At 42.2% G+C, this 20,058-nt stretch overlaps 3 protein-coding genes across 6 annotated transcripts in view; 1 reads left to right on the plus strand and 2 right to left on the minus strand.

Moving 5' to 3' along the window:
- The first annotated feature begins 1,245 nt into the window (after positions 1-1,245).
- Positions 1,246-8,354, plus strand: LOC109480708 (elongation of very long chain fatty acids protein 2-like). Its single transcript, XM_019782941.1, has 8 exons — positions 1,246-1,410; positions 4,755-4,860; positions 5,096-5,283; positions 5,740-5,817; positions 6,249-6,305; positions 6,902-7,016; positions 7,198-7,322; positions 7,494-8,354. Exons 2-8 carry the CDS (start codon positions 4,803-4,805, stop codon positions 7,794-7,796), a joined length of 924 nt encoding a protein of 307 aa, XP_019638500.1. The 5' UTR covers positions 1,246-1,410; positions 4,755-4,802; the 3' UTR covers positions 7,797-8,354.
- A 782-nt stretch (positions 8,355-9,136) lies between these two features.
- On the minus strand, positions 9,137-14,875 carry LOC109480715 (putative transmembrane protein INAFM2). Of its 4 annotated transcripts, none has more exons than XM_019782952.1 (4): positions 13,744-14,875; positions 13,022-13,072; positions 11,144-11,195; positions 9,137-10,664 (listed from the first exon to the last, which is right to left on the minus strand). In XM_019782952.1, the coding sequence occupies exons 1-4, from the start codon at positions 14,065-14,067 to the stop codon at positions 10,648-10,650; spliced, it is 444 nt and encodes a 147-aa protein (XP_019638511.1). In that variant the 5' UTR covers positions 14,068-14,875; the 3' UTR covers positions 9,137-10,647. The 4 variants fall into 4 exon arrangements, with proteins under 4 accessions (XP_019638511.1, XP_019638512.1, XP_019638513.1 ...); XM_019782953.1 differs by having other exon boundaries at positions 13,022-13,062; positions 13,740-14,874; XM_019782954.1 differs by lacking the exon at positions 11,144-11,195 and having other exon boundaries at positions 13,744-14,869.
- A 754-nt stretch (positions 14,876-15,629) lies between these two features.
- LOC109480663 overlaps positions 15,630-20,058 on the minus strand; it is a 12,967-nt gene continuing 8,538 nt past the window's right edge. Inside the window, exons 18-26 of the mRNA XM_019782892.1 lie at positions 19,711-19,847; positions 19,393-19,483; positions 19,072-19,193; positions 18,710-18,793; positions 18,121-18,204; positions 17,802-17,914; positions 17,396-17,533; positions 17,012-17,188; positions 15,630-16,720 (exon numbers count right to left, since the gene is read on the minus strand). Coding sequence (XP_019638451.1) covers positions 16,648-16,720; positions 17,012-17,188; positions 17,396-17,533; positions 17,802-17,914; positions 18,121-18,204; positions 18,710-18,793; positions 19,072-19,193; positions 19,393-19,483; positions 19,711-19,847 — 1,019 coding nt within the window. The 3' untranslated portion in view covers positions 15,630-16,647. The remainder of the gene's footprint in view (positions 16,721-17,011; positions 17,189-17,395; positions 17,534-17,801; positions 17,915-18,120; positions 18,205-18,709; positions 18,794-19,071; positions 19,194-19,392; positions 19,484-19,710; positions 19,848-20,058) is intronic.

A 20,058-nucleotide genomic window follows, 5' to 3' on the forward strand; every position in this document is an offset into this window, starting at 1 on the left:
CCTGTACAGAGGTTTGATATATTGATGTGGGCCTCTTTCTACTTTTAAACGTTTTGTCGGGCTTCCTATTATGTCGGCTTTTCGTTGGGTATCACGAGAGAATAGACAGCCCGGCAAAACGCGTCAAGATCTAAAAAAAAAAAGCCGGAAAAACTTTAATAATAAGCCTGAACATTGCATCATGCTGCCTTCACCTGCAAATGACTTTGGAAGGGTACAAAGTCTGTGGGGTGATAGGTGGGGTGATCAGGGTACAGCGAGGCCGGCCTGGTCTGTCAGGTGACCCTGTTGTTGTGACAAACATTTTACCTGACCATGTAGGCACGTGAAACAAGACTTCTCAAGCGAGACTGGTCAAGAAACGGACTCACTGACCCAGTCGTAACGCCTCAGATACCACAGGTGGAGAGGGTTGTCTACCTAACGATTAAACTTTTTCCTCGGTTCATTGACATTTTTCAAAATTTGAAATAGACAACCTAAGAAAGACATCATGATCAATGAAGCCAGCAATTATTACGCCATATACATTTCCTACATGGGTCCGGGTACGCATGTTTGCTCAGATAATTTGTGTGGCTCCATGGCATTTATTACACCTTTGTGTGGCGTGCTGTTTGTTTGTTTGTTTGTTTATTCGATCTCCATTAGATTTACATGAAATCTATTCTGTACTGTGCTTGGGTGCGTTTTCTCTGTTTCTCTATATCCATACGTATACACTGATAGTAGAAAACGCCCAATAACAGAAAGACGTCGACCGTACGAAAAAATGTGCAAATAATATTAAGCCGCTTGTTCATCTTTGCTCGGGTAGTGTGGGAATATACATGTAACGTTTATGACGTTATGACCTGTAAATGTTACCTCTACCTGACCCCATGCATGCCTCAAGGGGAATTTTTTGGTGGGTCGGTTGGTTGGTGGGTGGGTGGGTGTGAACAGGCGTCTTAATTTAAATACTAGTACATGCCAGCGTAAAAGTATTATGAAAGTGGTGCATAAACAAGGCATATGTTATAGACATCACCCGATTTCCTAAGCACCTGGGGATCATGCCGTGCGAAGGTTCATAGTAACCAGTCAAGTCCAATTCCTCCGCTGTGATATTTCCGGCTGTTTCCGGATCTTCCAAATCTGTGAAATCAAAATTTGGGTCATACAAATTTAGGACGTGGGATGATCCCTGGAGGGATCGTACGACCACTGATCGTTCGCTCTGCCCTTCTATTGGACCAGGAACCGGAGGCCAAAGGTCGGAGCGCCAATACGTTTTTCACTAGGCCCGCTCGAGCAAATTGACTTTGTCACACCACACCTCACGTTAACACTCGTGTGGGCGGGTACGCGCGGCGGCTAGCAACACCGGGACACCCGTGACGGCCTGGGAGAGACGGACTGTCCATTCAGGTGGGTCATTGACATAACGCGTAGTTATGATAGCAAATAGTTACTGACTATGACCTGTGTGACAGGTGTGTTAAACAGACGGTAGATAGAACGGCATGGGAATAGATACAAGGCCCGATAGAGGCGTGCCACACACCACTAGCAGCTTGTTCGACCGGGGTCATATTGGCGGGTAACATAGTCCTACAGGCTACACCAAAGTCAACTCGTCTGAGGCAGGTTCACCTTTGGTCTCGATTTGTGTCGCGAAAACTCAACGCGTAGCGACCTTTTTGTTAGACCTGTCTGGCCATTATATGTTGCTACAATCACATGCTGTTAAGTGCCCTGGCGATTCTGATGGTATCCACCTGGCGGGTTAAGTACCCCGGCCGCCAGACATATGTCATAACCCTCACTTATTAGCTATTGTAGACAAAGGACGAGGTTTGTGTCTGCCATGACCCAAGTCAGCTCGGACAAGTTGATTATTTTGTTACATCGTGTACGAAAACGGAACAGGAATTCTATGCCACAATGTGCGGAAACGCCATGCAGTGACAGCACGAAAGGGTCAATCATGTGTGAGAAATCGGCGAATTTCCGATGTAGCCATCCCCATGTGACCGTGACGAGTGAGATACGGGATTTACTACAGAAGGAAACATGTTCAGGCTCAACTTCAGACTGTTACAAAATTCCGGTGGATCTTGTACCAATCCCGATCGATGATCCCACCCGAGTCAGCAAATGTCAACGTTCCGCAATACGGTGCTGAACATTGTGGTCTACTTGACTTGTAGTAAGAAGATGCCCGGTGTTTGAGTTGTGCTGTTCTATCTCTTATTTTACATTTTACATGTACCCCTCTAGTAACGTGTCAGATATCGATGCAGCTGAACACAAGCGAGACCGTGGGTGAAGAATGATTTATTTGGCCCTAAACTGACAGATAGTTGACAAAGAGAATTTAGACGAGGTTTTGTTACCATTCAGTACATGAATCCACCTCAAATGATCATATTGTACTCATTATTTCCCTAGAAAAATCCGAGAACCAAGAAATTTAATTGGTGAAGCAACTAACAGATTTATTACATAAGACGTGTCGACAAATTTCGTTCTGGGTACTAGTATACATTGAGCATGTATGTTACCAGTATACTCGTCCGTCCGTAATGTTGGTGTTTTATGATCTTTTATCGTTGGGCATGGGGTCCGGTGGGATTTGGGCAAAATGCCACAAATCGCTTCGCCAGGTACCACAGGGAGGATTAAGCAACATTCCACTTCGGTCAGTATGCTGTGGGTTTTCAATTGTCGACAATGGAAAAGAAAACGTTTGCCCTAAAGCGAAAAGATGCATTCCATACTGAGTCATTACTGACCCAAATGCATATTCACACAGTTCCAATCACGCACGTGCCACTTAAACGATGCCGTATTATTTAGCCAGACCGTCTCCAGAGTAGTCCCACTCAGTGGCATTGTACTTGCCATTCCGACTTTTTGAAACGAGCCCTGAGCCCTTGTTTGCCTTAATTGGTTACGCTGCGAATAAGCCCACTTGTGCCGGGAAACGCTTACAATCGTTAATATGTGTGCGACTATTTATGGCGGCTATATCACGCCATGTCCGACCAGCCAGTTGGCACACAGGAGAACTGGCGCCAACTTCAAATGATGCGCGCCTTCAACATGATAGATGATGCAGTTGGTTATTTTCAGTGATACAATTCCATTAAATCATAACGTAATGAGTCTCCCGTAATACGGCATGTATCTATATATATCATTTATTCTTATTGCACGACAGTTGTGCATGGTACAATGTCATATTATATATAAGCAGTGGTTTCTTTTGGCAGATTTCCGAGGTCTACAGAGCAGCAAGTTCACTCTAGTAAATGTTGTAAGTCCTTTTTGGTAGTGCTAAAACATAAAGTGGCAGTTTACGTGTAGCAGGCCTCCAGATATCTAAATATGAATCCTCATAGATAACATAGAACTAGCGATTACTTGATATCAGGTTAAACACACACAGCAATGTTTTCGGTGCAAACACTGAAAACAGTCGCCGCGTATCAATGTGTGCTAAAAAAGGAAAGTAGATCATGCGGTTTTACATGTACGTCCAAAGAGCAAAGACCCCGGGAACGAGATGGCGACCATTGATAAGTTTTATTTCATCATACCGAGGACAAAGCTTTGGGTTCAAAGTCTCCTGGCCACGCGCGTTCAGAGAGCTCTGGGAGATCAGGGCAGCGGGGTTAATACAGGGTCGTGCTTATTTTCTCATTGGATGTAACAGTCAGAATATACGGTACCTGTGCGGTCACGTTCGTCATAGCCCGTAGCACGATTTAACGTATGCTGTAGTCGAATTTTCCGACAGGCTGTGCCGTGATACGGGCACATGCGCATGCGCGACTATCCCCCAAATGCGCTCTGTTTGCGATCACACGACGCATGTTGACAACAAGCAACCTTGTTTGAAAGGTATGAACATTACATTGGATGTTTTTGGACTAGACCAGAAATGAACAAGATGGACCCGTTCAGGTCGAAAAGTTTCAATTGCTCTCACGTCTGTCGTAGCGGGCAGCTGTATGTGGACTACAGAGCTCAGCATTTTCACAGGAAGACAGATCTTGCTGTGAGTTAGTTACAATCTCGCAATGTCCACCAGTGACTGTGGAGGCGTGTGGCATTCATTACTTTGTATATACTATACGTACCACTTTTGCTAACGGTATAGGCAACGTTGGCATGCATCTTGAGCTTTGGACAATGGTCTATTGTTAAACTGCTAACCAAGCAGGTGGCGTGTGCACCTTTTTCGGTCACCAATAACGGCTGCACCGCCGCGATCATGACAGTATTCGTGTGCAACTGGCGTCTCATGATCAAGACATTTGCTAATGTCAGGAGTATTAGTTGGCACGCTTACCACGTATAGGCTTTGAGGTTTCCTTGACTACACGTTTCTTCTGAAATACCAAGACATAACCCCAGGTCAACCTCGTTATCTAACCCACTACAATCATACTGCAATCAAACCCCAGTTTGTAAACTATAGATGTAGATCGACTTCTCATCACAATTAGCAGTTCAACCAATGGTATCAAGGTAATTAATTATTTGACAAATGAGAGAGTGGCTGCATGTCCGTCAAATATTTGCATTGTCATATTTTCACTTTGCAATTCGACGAGGTGGGCGGGGCTAAAGTAAAGGCCTGGGGTTAACGGACGTACATGTTACTTTATTTTTGTCTTCTTTCTTACTGCTTAACCCTATCACTGGGTTCATTAGTAGCTACTACATGTATAACTTATCATTTCATGCATTCTTATTTTGTGCAGTTAGAAGGAGGCGTGTACTGTAGCTGTGACAACACTACCCAAGGAGTGATGGCTGCGGCCACTGCGACTGTCACGGATCTCATGGACGAAGCATGGAAACTACGGGGTAAGTCGTATCTAGCAACAAAGTATTTTCGCGGAAAAAAATTTTATCTTCCGTTACGTAGTACAAATCCTAGTACAAAATAAGCCACAATATGATGTGATCGAGACACCGACGCATTATTCAGCAACTGAGGTGTTGACAAACAACTTATGACAATTGTTATGAGTTATTACATTAAAAAGTATTTGAACTAGTTAAAACTAATAGTTAACATATATCTCACGGTGTGCTACAGATCCCCGAACCAAAGACTGGTTCATGCTGTCGTCCCCATGGCCCAACGTGTACCTGACGGTTCTGTACTTCCTGCTGGTGTGGCTGGGACCGAAGGTGATGCGGAACAGACAGGCCTTCAGTCTGAGGGAAGTCATGATCCTCTACAACATCATCATCACCGCGCTGTCCTGCTGGATGTTCAAAGAGGTGAGAGTCGCTCCTCATCAGGACTGGCAGTGTAGCTGTCACGACGTTTTCTTCCATATGTACGGCGGAACTAAGTGAACTCCGCCCCCTTAAATTTCTACTAGACAGTGTCAATGACCGTTGAGCAACCAATCTTGGATTTTTGTGACCCTCGATTTTATATTTGGAATATGACGCACAATGTATGAGTATGATGTCAAATTTTTGGACAACAAAAAGCACAAAATGTTTGAGAACAGTGTATTGAGAAATCATTCTTATCTGTAGAAATCGTTGAGCAATCCGCCAAATATTTGGCCACTCATCGGTCGCGCAGCTGGTGGAATTTTTGGGAACATGAAGAGGGAACAGAGAATTTCTGCGTAGATTCATGGAATCAATCTCGAGGTATGGTGTTGTTTTGGTTGTTTGTGTTGTTATCTTCCGGTTCCAACTTTCACTTGTGTTTCTCCGCAGATTCTGTTGAGTGCTCTCAACGTGGGGTACGACTGGACATGCGCATTGATGAAGCCTGAGGATCCTCAGGACATCCGGGTAAGTCATGGTCATCATCCCTCTCGTCCCCAGGACGGCGAACAAGTGATGTCCCAATAGTATTGTTAGTTTTGTCTCTACTGTACCAGTTGTTTGTTCCCTAAAATCAGGTGATTTTGAAGACAACTTTTCGCTCTGATTTTTTTGTGTGTGTTTCAAGTAAAGACAGCTGCACAGGAGGCATGAAGCCAGAATTATAAGGACCGTAACCTCCTCGGAAGCCACCCTCCCAATGCAAGGGTGGTTCATTACGAGTTCGGAGCGTATTTACCGCGGGATAGCTCTGCCGTGGGAGAATGGGAAAAACTTGACAGCTTTTCTCTTGTGTCGATGAGATCGTTTCGTATTTGCCATTGGGGTGTTTTATTTGTATGTTCACTTACTCATTATTTGTTTGTATGTTTACTGACTCATCCTTGTCATCCTCACAGATGGCCAACGTCCTTTGGTGGTATTACTTCTCAAAGGCCTTCGAGTTTCTTGACACGGTAAGGCACATGCATGATGGTCACTGTTCTTTAGATTGATTTCCAGCTGATAAAGAGGTAGAATGAACTTAAAGTATCGTAATGCATTATTCTGACAGATGTTCAGACCTCATGAAACATTTAAACCGTCTAGAGTATTCCTTTTGTGGCCACTGAAGTGGAACAGATTTTAAATGTACGATAACCCGTTTGAAATTAATCGCTATGAAATCGTCCGACATGTTCCTTTTGTTCGTACTGTCAATAACGTTATGCTTTATTGTCGCTGCTATCACGTCATTGTGTGATGCTCGAACGGCACACATATGCTTTCAATATTGTTTTATGTACTATATGAAATCATGAAATATTTGCGGTGGTTTTATTTTCGCCGCTTTTGCTGTGACTTTTACAATGCGAACTCATGACAAACCGGTGTGATACATGTACTTGTACAAAGCGAATTTGCACAAAATCAGAGGGCACCAATAGACATGCGGTGATTAAAAAGATACCTATACGCCTACCTAGCCACCTTTAATGATCAGTACACGCATCTATCTATAAATCTGTCCACCTGTCAAACCCACTGACAGCTTGTCTTTCTTTTGGACCAGCTGTTCTTCATCCTGAGGAAGAATAACCACCAGATCACGTTCTTGCACGTGTACCACCACGCCTCTATGTTCAACATCTGGTGGGTGGTCCTGAACTGGGGACCGACCGGACAAGGTAGGACGACTCTCAGTGTAATTTGTCGTGTACAAGTCGGGTACAAGTGAGGAAATGTATAACAAGTTCTCAGCCTGCAAGGTCTCTGTCCTAGGTACGTCGAACGTATGTCAGACCACACACTATGTACTTCTCAGAGGTTTGAAATCTCCGATTGTAAACTTGTTCTGTATATTTTCAGCGTTCTTCGGACCCCTGGCCAACTCGTTCGTCCACATCATCATGTACACGTACTACTGCCTGTCCGCCGTCCCCTCCCTCAGGCCCTACCTGTGGTGGAAGAAATATATCACCAAACTCCAACTGGTACGTCACAATTGTCATATCCATCAAGCCAGTCCCAATCATGGGTTGAGAAGAGCTGTGACGGCCTACAAGGCTGATAGGATTCAAATAATCCTACCAAACATCGTATTTCCTTCATGTTGTACAAAGTACAGGTTGAAATACTAAATCGAAGCTCCTTTGTTTCCGCAGTTGCAATTCTTCATCGTCATCTTCCACACCTATAGAGGCATCTACAAGAGCTGTGGGTACATCCTGTGGCTGCAGTACTTCCTGGGAGTCTACATGTTCTCACTGGTAGCCCTCTTCACGAACTTCTATATGCAATCCTACATCAAGAAGAGGCCTTCCTCCAAAGACCAGAAGGACGTGGATAAAAACAAGAACGTCTACCAAAACGGCGCGAGTGCTGCTCATGGCAAGGGGGTCTCTGAAAACAACGGGGTTCGTGAGGGGAATGGCATCACTAGAAGGAGGGCTAAGAAGGCAGAATGAAGGGATGTTGTGTAATACTTGTATGTGCATTTTAAGCGATGCCTTTATATGCTGTTGAAGTGGCACCGCATTTTATTTCGTATCCGATTGATTTGACATCTTCCGATTTTTTACTTACTGTACTCTTGACTGTATTTAGTATGGCTTGGTACTTGGCAAGCTAACAAAACAATGTGTTGCATGTGAACACTAGCATTTCTAGATAGCGTTCATCTCTAGATAAGAAATGTAATGACATCCTGTCTAAAGCCATTGGGTAGCCAATTAGCACTTAGGGTAATGTTTAAACGAATTCGATATTTTTCTTACGTTTCTGCACTTTTTATTCAGATGTTTGCCGTATCTGTTTGCAACAAATATCTTGACATGTAATGTTCCAAGACAATGTATGTTAAACAAAGAATGTGGAAGTAAGCACTATCTCCTAGAATTCTGACTTCATGACCCACACATAAGCTTACAAAGTGTTGTCCTATCAATATATTGTAATAGCCGGACTAGTTCTAGAATGAACAGTTGGTGTAACTTTATAGAATAGAATAAACAAAATGCACAAGATCTAAAGCGTTCGTAATTATTGTGCGTTTGTTCTGTGTATATCATCAACAACCCATACTGGTTTAATTGCAGTAGTTGTCCCCTAGTGGTGAAGACCGAGTCAGGCATGACAAAAACGACATCATGCGGAATACACTGGAGTTGATCCGGAAGCATGAAACTACAATATGTGTGCAGTTTGACAAGCGCTGCAGATCAAACTACAATGTAGAAGAGAGATACCGTTCAAAAGTCGTAGGTGATTAGTAAATTTCTGTCGTCTCAAATTCAGATGTGCGTATATTTGTCTAAAGTTCGAGCTGTCTCAAGTGAGAAAATTCAGCGTCCTACAGACACTTTGAAGGTGATTCACTCACAACAGAGCACTAAAACTCCAATTAATCCCTTTACTATCTCCCGTCATATCGGTGCGAAAAAGCGGACGGTCGAGTATGCATTGAGGCATTGTAGCTACAGACGCTACACAAGCCCTTATGACGTGATGTTTACCATAACGTTGACAAAAAGGTTACTCGTCCAGACCTGTCCTTGGTGCTGAAAATGCCATCTGTAGAATCTCGAACTTGTCAGTGTTTAGTTATGGGTACGATGTGGAATTAGGACGGAGTGCGTGAGAGAATAAGCTTTTAGCTAAGTAATTACATGCGGTTTCGTAAGATGTGTTGACAATTTTGTTACGTTTCGTTGTCAGCCAAAGTCTTGCTCTTCTAAATGGTGCGTGAAACCTTGAACTTGGCCTAATATAGCTTTTGAGATACAAAGAAAATTCTTGACACCATATCATATAATTACTGTAATTACAGATGAAAATACAAGTACAATATATTCAAAGCTTCCATATCATCCATTGATATTAATACATACATTATTTAAATACAACAATGTACTACAATTTTACAATCTGACAGTTTGAAATGATATCCTTCACGTTTAATGAACATCAGTGTTTGTGAGTTCATCAACAGACCCAAGTTAACATGTTACATGCTAGAAACCACCCAAACATTCTAACTCATCAATAAGAATCCAAATAATTTTCAATTCATGATAATGATAATCAGACATCATCTGATGGTTAGATGTTATGTAACAATATAACGGATGTTCATTTTAATGTTAAAAATATGGGATAAAACCTGTAAATGTATCTATACACAAGAAAATAGACTTAGATCCCTACACATTACATTTACAGGTATAACTTAAGAATGACAGGTATATTCTTCTTACACATTTTAACGTAAAAATAGATCACTTCCACAAACTCCTATATAGTTTCAGAAAGCCTTGTGTAATACACAAGATATGAAACCAATGACAGTAAATCCATATATATGTATATGCCATACTTACAATACATATAAATTTTTGAAAAACAACATGACAATTTCTCTTATGTACACTGTAACATTTCTGACAACAATGCAGCATCATACTACACTTCTAAGTTTCAATTGAGCAATGCTGTAATATAACAATTCAAATACTCAAAATGATGTTGTTCAATACCTTACATGCTAACACATGATATTTTTATAGCATCCCAGTTTAACCCATCCTTCATGATTGATTGCAGCTTCAGTAAAATCTTATCTAAATTGCATGGAGTATGAGTTACCTGGTCTGCATGAAATTAACGAATTAGTGCACATCAAATAATATTGATTCTGACCATCTGTTACACATTCTGGTATGACTGTAGTGAGGTGAACTCAGCATCCTAAAAGACAACCTTTGAGTTCTGTCTATCAATCTTTTTCTATGAAAAGTAGTCAAGTCTGACAGGAACAAAAATAATGCAAAAAGCATCATTTTGTCACTCCCACATAACAAAAACAGATGTCATAGAATAATTGTAACCAGATGTTGTTGTCTTGCTGCTACATATAATTTTCCCATGTATCTGGTCATAAATAGCACGGTTTTTCAACCCCACACACTTATTGAGAAAAGTAGGGGGGGTCCAGGTGTGCTTGGCTAAAAAAATAGCCTAAATACATGAGCTGTAGCAAAGCCACATCACGTTAGTAGCTACTTGAAAAAGAATCATTCTTCACCTCTGTTGAGGATGACAAAACAAGAAAAGAGATAATCATGTATAGGATAGTCTTGTATAAGATAATTCCTGCAGGTGACATCAGTATATGTCCAAAACTGTGAATTTCAAATGGTCTGTTTCCTTCTAGCCTTCAACATCCCAAGTTCCAGAACAAAGTCATGACAATGATGCTGTCAGATGAACAGATTATGTGGCGTTGCCGATCCATCTTGCAGAGTTCAGCTCCTACAGGTGTCAGTCAGTTATCAGGGCTGAAAAACAAACAGATTCTCAGTCATCCGGGATTACATGGTATGGACAGCAGGAGGATCTCATGTGAGATCCCTCGTGGGATAGTTCTGGGATAATTCTGCCTGGCATAATAGATAATATTCCTATTTTATTCAAGGACATTATTTTCAAGAAATCTACCATAATAACTATAAGATATTTTGAATAAAATGACTGATTCCCTTAGTGTACAACTGTATCAAAGACTCAAAGTGCACAAAATGATTTTAGACTTTTATATGTACAGCTTTTGGCAACTAGAAAAAAATAGGCATATAGTGTACATTGATGATATTGATACCCCAAAACAGCCTTATGATGCTGCAATTATGTGAATCAAACAGGAGAGGGCATTAGGTGGGAAAGGGCAATTCAGTGCACAGAATGTAGCTACTTGCTTTTAGAGAAGTGCTGAGGAGTTGCCCTAAAAATAATTGAGAGCAGAGACAGAGCGACCCACCTGTGACATTGTCTGGAGTGGCAGTTGACAGGTTAGCAGGCAGAGTTGGCAGCTGGAGAGATCCAGACAGCCACGTTAGTGTGCAGGAAAGGAGTGTGAAGAAAGATTTTCTGCAAGTCAGGATCCCAATAATACATTTTGTACATTCTATGTCTGATACAGAATGGCAAAAAATTAGGTGTGCAGTTTATATGCTGATACGTGAGACCAATGTTCTTTATGACTTCAAGATTCATATTCCTATCCTGTAGTTGTATTAAATATATTTATTTTCTATGGGTTGTTATCACCAGACAACTGACAAAGAGAAATTTTATACCAAGTATTATATAAAAGTCAAATAAAATTCCAAGCACTATAACACATTGACGTTGATGGTTGGCAAGCTGGTCAATTTCCCTCATGAATTTTAGAATGCAATTCAATGTCATGTATTTTTCATGACAACCAATTCTACCCAGCCACTTTGTAGATCTATTGTTACCATGATATTAGAAATAATTTCCTTCCCAGCAGCTAATCTGCAATGTTATTGGCTTGACATTGACGACAGCTAATGCATACATCCAGCTTAATCAAATTGAAACAACAACTGAGAGACAGACCTTGTAAAACTTTCACTCTTTTGACCAAATAAATACACTTAGTATTGTGAAGTTGCATAAAGTCCACACAGTTTTGCATCTGCAATGTTATTGCAGCAATAGAACATTTGATTGAAGATTCTTTTTAAAAAGAAATATCAACTATCAACCATGAACCATGAATAAATGTGATGGGAAGACAAAATGTAAGACTGAGCCAGGTCATCAGATCCAATCTACACCGCCCACACGGAACCTCTTATTACTGTCCTGTAAGTTTATTGTGGGCTGCTTGCGAGCCCTGTTCATTGGAAACAGTAGCCGTGTCACGTTAATTATGTATAAAAGGCTCAGCAGGCTAGGATTACACACTCGCATGCAACAAGTATCTGATGTCTTTACATACAGACTATCCAGCTAAAATTGCACCAGCAAATAAAGAACATTAGAAGAAGGAGTGAAGTAATTATGGAGAGAAAAAAGTCTGTTGCACCCATAGATGGAAATGAATGGAAACAGGAAAATGTGCTAAGTGACCAATTATGTGTCTAATCAAGGACTACATTGGGCACATTACCTATTGAATGAGAGCCAGTCTAACCAGTTCTTATTATGGTGTTGATCTAAACCAACAAAGTGAGACTTGGAAAAACTAAAAATCCATATTCATACTGTTCTTTACAATATGGGAAAAAATTCATAAAGAAGCTTGTACAGAATGAATGTGCAGATTCTCCTTTCTTGCCTGCAGCCTAAATCATTTGTTTGTTTTTCAGGATCTAAATGGAAGGAAAGTGGTCTGGTTGCCAGGATACACTATATCAATATTATTCTTTCCTTTCACCATAATCCCTGGTCCATTGCAGGATAAGGACAACCCACTAGTGCCAATCAAACTGCGGAGGAAAAGTAGTTTAGAACTAATTCACTACAAGTATAAGGAATGCAATAATTACATACTCCTCGCCAGAATCTTGATAGTATTGCTATTGGATTACAATACTGTTGTCTATGAGGAGGCATTTTCTAATCCCTTAGAGATTTGAACAAAATTTTACATGAATCACAATGTGTAATGGCGTCATATTTAAACGATGTATGTAATTTGGATTTGATCAGGGAAACCTTCCAAAATTCTGAAAACCTGCACATGCAAAAGAGCGCGTCTGATATTAGGGCGAAGTCCGTGCAGGTCCGTCATTTTCTTCATTACATGATTCTTGCATATATCAACTTGTCATTTCATCGCACTGAAAATTAACCCAAATTTGATTTCTGGGATTTCTGGCCTTACCGGTGTTGACGCTGCTGGAGTGGCGGCTGGTGTGTTGGCTGCAGCTGGAGTAGCCGTGGCGACTCTTGACTCGGGCTTACATTGCATTACCCTCTGCAAGAGTCGTGGAAAGATCCATTGGCAGAACTGCACATTTCCCGTTGGCTGCTCGATGCTCCGTTTTTGACCCGGTTTTTTGCTGTCCCGAGCTTCCCTACAATATAACTCCACAATTGGCCGGGTTGCCGATGTTCAGATCGGCCTAAATATTCCACAGCGCGACGGGAAAGTACTAAAATAGCTAGTCGGTACATCCGCGCCGCCATTTTGGATATAGTCGGGAATGTCCGCTACCGCCGTCGGGAACGCTCGGTAGCGCCACGATTACCGAAGCGGGACCGAAAACTCTCCGATCATAACCGGAAAGCCTACCGAGCGTTCCCGACGGCGGTAGCGGACATTCCGGACTATATCCAAAATGGCGGCGCGGATGTACCGACTAGCTATTTTAGTACTTTCCCGTCGCGCTGTGGAATATTTAGGCCGATCTGAACATCGGCAACCCGGCCAATTGTGGAGTTATATTGTAGGGAAGCTCGGGACAGCAAAAAACCGGGTCAAAAACGGAGCATCGAGCAGCCAACGGGAAATGTGCAGTTCTGCCAATGGATCTTTCCACGACTCTTGCAGAGGGTAATGCAATGTAAGCCCGAGTCAAGAGTCGCCACGGCTACAGCTGGAGTTGTTTGAGCAGCGGTCGGACTCGCCAGGGTGGTGTTTGTGATGTTGCCGGGGGTACTGGTGCCCCCTCCCGCGGCAGCCTGTAGTGTCGTGCCGGTCCAGAAGAAGCTGTAGTAGATCGCCAGCACGATGGCTGCCAGCGACACGCAGAAAACGTAGGCGAAAACCGTGGCGAGACGAACCCACTTCTTGTTTGTCTTGGCGGCCATTTTTGCCTTCTTGTCGGAGGTGAACGTCGGCGGCTTGCTGTCGTGCGGGTAGCCGGTGGGGGCATGCTGCTTGGCGGAGCTGGGCGCGGTGGAAACAGGTGGCACGTCCCGCTGCATGGTGGAGCGCCTGGCGGTAGCCGTCTTCAAGAGGAGGAGGGTAATTTGGTACCTATGGGAACCAACCTGCGCCTGTGCCTGTCAGGTTTTCTGACGTAGAATGTCACAATGATTTCACGCCTTGCAGCAAAGATAACACCTCTTGAAAAAACGAAGCCTTTCGTGTGCGCTACCGTGTCTTACCTGGCACAACCGGTGCTGCGGGATGTACACCTGATGATGAGGGACAACTCAGTACTGGAATAGGAGGGGGTTTTAGGAGAATTCAAATGTACATGTAGTTTACGGGTGAAATCTGTAAAATTCTGTAACAGTGCAAATACAGTAGTGCTTCTTTGCAATCGACACAATTATGGCGCATTTGAGTACATAGGATCGGAAACTGCAGGACGCAGCTGACACAGTGATGCATAATGGTCCATCCCCGTTTTGTGGAATATTTACGACGTAACGGTGGATGTCATCCCGTGTAAATATTCATGACGTCATTACGGGCAGATACTCTCGCTTTTACCTGGCGTCTGGTACACTGGCACACTGAGTCTGTGCCAGAAAACCTATCTCCAAGCAGACGTGTGATTTCAGCTTGTTTTATATACCAGCTTTTCGCTTGTTTTGTTCCTCTTTTCTTCTTAATGGACGCATCGCCTTATACATGAAGGGGAATCCATCATGAGTTTCATATTGACAGGGCTATAATCAAGTCGATAGCTTAATTGTATGTCTCAATTAGTGAATTAATTAACCTGGGAAATGGCTTCAAATTGCAATTAAGATAATATCCAACAAACATGATTGTGCTTGGGATTTGTTGGATTACCTTAAAGTAGTACATGCTGTAGCCGTGGCGACTCTTGACTCGGGCTTACATTGCATTACCCTCTGCAAGAGTCGTGGAAAGATCCATTGGCAGAACTGCACATTTCCCGTTGGCTGCTCGATGCTCCGTTTTTGACCCGGTTTTTTGCTGTCCCGAGCTTCCCTACAATATAACTCCACAATTGGCCGGGTTGCCGATGTTCAGATCGGCCTAAATATTCCACAGCGCGACGGGAAAGTACTAAAATAGCTAGTCGGTACATCCGCGCCGCCATTTTGGATATAGTCCGGAATGTCCGCTACCGCCGTCGGGAACGCTCGGTAGGCTTTCCGGTTATGATCGGAGAGTTTTCGGTCCCGCTTCGGTAATCGTGGCGCTACCGAGCGTTCCCGACGGCGGTAGCGGACATTCCCGACTATATCCAAAATGGCGGCGCGGATGTACCGACTAGCTATTTTAGTACTTTCCCGTCGCGCTGTGGAATATTTAGGCCGATCTGAACATCGGCAACCCGGCCAATTGTGGAGTTATATTGTAGGGAAGCTCGGGACAGCAAAAAACCGGGTCAAAAACGGAGCATCGAGCAGCCAACGGGAAATGTGCAGTTCTGCCAATGGATCTTTCCACGACTCTTGCAGAGGGTAATGCAATGTAAGCCCGAGTCAAGAGTCGCCACGGCTATACATGCTGTAGCTACTTAACCTAGACACATGTAATTCAGTTTGTTAGTAAACTGCTTCAGTGACATTCCAAGATTTTTTTTCTTTTATGCAAGTCTCTTGCAATAAGTATATCAGATCCTGATGATTTGAATAAGAGAATAATTACAATGTGCTCCATAAATTAATGTTATACATCTGCTAACTAGGACATCTGTAAAATGGCAGCATTTCAAAAACATATGAAATATGCTAGTGCTTATACATGTACTGCATTGAAGATTGCCTATAACCTCCTCTGAACCAGGCCACCACCGAGAATAGGTGAGTTTTTTTATTCTTGACTATAATTCTTGACATTCACAACTGAACCTGCTGCTGTCTTCGGCGAATTCGGCAACCGCGTCGTGATTCTTTTAAGCATACGAAGTTGTATGCGCCTTGAAGTTGTAGGCTTTTCCCCCTGGACGTGACTCGCGGAAACGCCTTGAAAACCGGCAGTTACCGGCAGTCTAACCTCAACCAAGAAACGTCTGTCATCTTTGCCGTCCAATAAGATATAAAATCTCCACTTACGGCCCGGGTAAACTCATTTTTTTTAGCTACGTAGCGGGATTCGACACCCGCGCTCGCTGTGTCGCGGGGCGACGCGGTTTTGTTTATCTCTCAAAATGGCGGATATTACCCATCATGCATTTCGCGCCGGTAATGGCGAATAGGCTTATAAAACTTGCATTGGAGAATTTGAACATCTTTCACACAATCATTCCACTGCTGAACCATCAAACTATTTACATTTGTTAAGCCTTGCAATAAGTTGTTTAAAGATTTTAAGAAGCGGGATACTGTAAATTGTACATGTATAAAAGTATTCAAGATTGATACGTTTTTGATAGCGTTCATAGTAATTTCTGATAGTGCTCTTTAAAGAATATCAATGTCTTTCCCTGATACATGTATCTGTTTATTGCACTTAATGTGAGTAAAATTTATTTGTGTACAGTTTCAGATTTGAATATTCACACCCAAAATATAGGCCAACATCCAAAGCCATAATAGCTTTGATTATACATGGTACATGTGTAAGTACAGTGTCATGTTCTATACTCTTGTGGACCCCTCCAGACTTGAGTCCAGGGCTGCACGTTCTCCACAGGCTCTTCTCGCCTTGTCCCTGTCATGTAAATAATTGTAAACAATCAATTACAACTTGTTCATTTCACTAACAATAATTATGAAGTAGTGTGGAGCAGCAGTAAAATTATTATCTTTCACTTAATATCATGTGGTGACCATTTAGGAATAAATTGAATGACAAAAGTTGCCACATTACTTACACAGGCCCTATATTGCTTTTCTTATGGTTTTGAAATAACGACGGCACAAGAAGTGCTGCTATCCCTTGTCTGACTGTCAGTTAAGCATCAGCCCACCATTCCCTTCAGCTTGACTGTGACAGACTAACCGTTTGTGTTCCAAAGCTGCCTTGGTGAGCCTCCTCCTCTCCTCAGTGATGGGATAACTCCACAGGAAGAGGAGGGAGATGAGGATAAAGACAATAGGAGCAGGAGCCACCAACATCCTCAGGGTGAAGCCGACTATGGCAGACTGGGAGCAGGCCCCGGTGACATAACCAGCAGCTCTGGGAGAGTGGAATTGTTCTACATTTACTCAAATGCAAAATACAAGGATACTGATACTTACAAAGATATCTGTATTGTACAATGTACAAAAACAAGCTGTGCAACTCCCATTTTAGGATGTAATGATGATATAATATAAAGTTTTAAGTCACTGCCAACAAACAAGGTTGTCATATCTTTGTACATGTTGTGAAAGTTCTACTTACTCCAGAGTGAGAGTGGATAGTCCTAAAGAAATGCCAGCAGCAAATTTGGTGAAAAAGACATAAAAGGAGTAGAAGATGGCCTCCCTCCTCGTGCCTGTCTTCAGTGTGAAGTCATCCACAACATCAGGTAACATGGACCTGGAGATACAGTGCACCACCAGTAAGGGAACAAATTTGTCCCATCCAGGGGCTCAAATTTCAGCATTCAATCAACACCCAGAAGATTCTGCTCTTGAATAGAACCTCCTTGCTTGAAATCACTATTCTCTTAATTCCATGTTTTTCTACCTTCATTGATTTTTGGCTCTTTTTAGCAAGTCTACATAGTACTTTGAAAAGAACAAGGTACATGAAAAAATGACTAGTGTTTGACTGCTGGAGGGCAGTTGTTTTACCCATGACTCACCATGGCAGCAGGAAGGCAACAGAGATTCCCACCCCTCCCAGTATGGTGATGGGGTAGACGGCATAAAGGTTCCCCGGGAGGTACAACAGAGTGAACAGGGTGGGGATAAATACCTGGGACAAAAGTACCAAACAAGTTTCTTTCATTATAACAAGATCAATGTCACTCACATTACAGAATGCCAAATGAAATCAAAGCCACCAACATTTTCTGGAAAAAAAAATCAAATTGTACTATTCTGTTAAACAGGGCCAAACTACAATGCCATTGACTGTAACTTAGTGGGTCTATGATAAGGTTTTAGACAGAGTTGACCTACTGCAGTTCCCCAGAAGAGAGCCGTTTTCTTCCCATACTTGACAAGACACCACTGCCAGACTGGCATGCACAGAATTGCTGCTCCCTAAGCCAGATCAACATAATGACTGTGAGCAACAGGAATAGAGTAACTGTACAATCATGCAATGCATGCAACATACATGCTATATATGCTGACAAAATCAGTTTTATCTGTTAAGGAATATTGCATGCAATACATTACTTAACAGGTTGGCAAAGATAAGATATCATATCATACCATACCATAAATATGATACACAAATGATTTTCTGTGGGGTTCAAGATACTAAACCAGAATATCCAACCTCACATTTCTACAAAATAATGATTTTTTTTTTAAATAATTATGAAAGGACAGAAATACCTTGGATGTGCCCAGCAGAGTAGGACATGATGGGAAAACTGTCAGACACATCAGAAATATGTACAGAAAGACATTTGAGAAGCAGAATAGGAGCATATAGCAATAACAAGTTCTGTTTATAAGTCTCTAACTACTAGTGGCTTGAGATCACAGTGACAAGAAGACTGGACAGAATCATTCTGCAGTGCAAGTAATGGTTACTGACCAATAAGGCAAGGATGAGGTTCTGGAACTGATCTCCCTGGCCCAGGGAATGCTGACAGAACAAGGCAAAGTTACCCTGTACAGACTGGGTGAGAAGTACATGTAGGTACAATGGTTAGTATGGTTACTAGTGCTGATCTAACAAAGCCATCATATATACAAGCACTTGTACATGTAGTAAAGCATGTACACCAATATTAACAACAACACACTTTTCAGTACTTTTGTTTGCCAGATGTCATTTGCAAGAATAAAAAAAAAATCTGATTTATTGTACAAGTAATTCATAGCCCTGAGGCCAGTATGATGCATGAAAGATCACTGAATGGTCTAAATCCTTACAAAAAAATCTGAATGGCTAACCTGAATTGCCAGTGAAAGGAACAGGAAGCTCATGGTGAGTTTCACATATGGACCATGTTTGAAGACCAGCTTTAGTCCCTGGAAAAATGATGCCTCCTCTTCTTCACTGCCTCCTTCTACATCTGAGGGGAATAAAATGCAGGTACATGTACTTTATACAAGATGCACATTTGTGAGGACTGTAACTTGTAAAGACAGATGACATCATTTCAGTAGCCTGTGTTGCACAATCTCTCACTAGGCACTATTGGCCCCTGTCAGAGACTCTTTATTGGAGCTGAAACAAGATATTCACATGACAATCAAAATTGCTTTCCTCACCTTTCCTTTCTGTCACTCCAAAAAACACAGTTGCAGCACAGAAGAGGTAGAATCCACACATCACACCGGCACCAACAAGATAGGCTCTTTCCTACAACAGATAAGTAGTGAGAGGATAACAAAGGATTAGTGTATGAGGTTACTCAGGTGATTTACTCTAACTTACAGTCTTGTACTTAAGATGTCAACTTGTCAAACATGTGCTTCAAAAACAATAAAATGCATAAGAGTGGGATAAAAAAAATGTTAAAGAAAGGAGAAACAACTTAACAATCATTTACAAATCTAATAAAATAATATCAGCGAGTAGAAACCAACCATATTTGCCCTGATCACAGGACTAACAGTGGCTCCAGGGTTGTCACAGTCTGTTTCTGTGGACCCGCCAATACCAGCAACGATCTGTCCCTGGATAGCACTGCCGAGTAACACCCCAAGAACCTCACAGAACATTCCTGGACAAGTAAGCACAGAACTTACAGTATGTAGCAGTGAATCAATACAATTATTAAAGGGATATGCTAACTTTTTCCTACAGCAAATCAAGGACTTAATGCTACATGTACACACCCATCATATCACTGGATGTTCTGCATGCATCGGAAAATTATGAATTCTTATATTACCAAAGAAACGAGTGCAAGACGCTTGTGTCTAGACGTACTT

This window comes from Branchiostoma belcheri, unplaced genomic scaffold (genome assembly GCF_001625305.1).
Source record: "Branchiostoma belcheri isolate BF01 breed outbred unplaced genomic scaffold, Haploidv18h27 scaffold52, whole genome shotgun sequence".
Lineage (NCBI taxonomy): Eukaryota > Metazoa > Chordata > Leptocardii > Amphioxiformes > Branchiostomatidae > Branchiostoma > Branchiostoma belcheri.

What these genes read in the sequence shown, in the direction of transcription:
- LOC109480715 (XM_019782952.1), bottom strand. Translation starts at nt 14,067, where the DNA reads ATGCAGCGGGACGTGCCACCTGTTTCCACCGCGCCCAGCTCCGCCAAG. An exon ending in GTCCGACCGCTGCTCAAACA is followed by an intron (nt 13,073 to 13,743) that starts ACTCCAGCTGTA and finishes GTCGCCACGGCT; the next exon opens with ACTCCAGCTGCAGCCAACAC. An exon ending in CTCCAGCAGCGTCAACACCG is followed by an intron (nt 11,196 to 13,021) that starts GTAAGGCCAGAA and finishes GGATCTCTCCAG; the next exon opens with CTGCCAACTCTGCCTGCTAA.
- LOC109480708 (XM_019782941.1), top strand. Translation starts at nt 4,803, where the DNA reads ATGGCTGCGGCCACTGCGACTGTCACGGATCTCATGGACGAAGCATGG. An exon ending in CTGGGGACCGACCGGACAAG is followed by an intron (nt 7,017 to 7,197) that starts GTAGGACGACTC and finishes GTATATTTTCAG; the next exon opens with CGTTCTTCGGACCCCTGGCC. An exon ending in ATATCACCAAACTCCAACTG is followed by an intron (nt 7,323 to 7,493) that starts GTACGTCACAAT and finishes TTGTTTCCGCAG; the next exon opens with TTGCAATTCTTCATCGTCAT.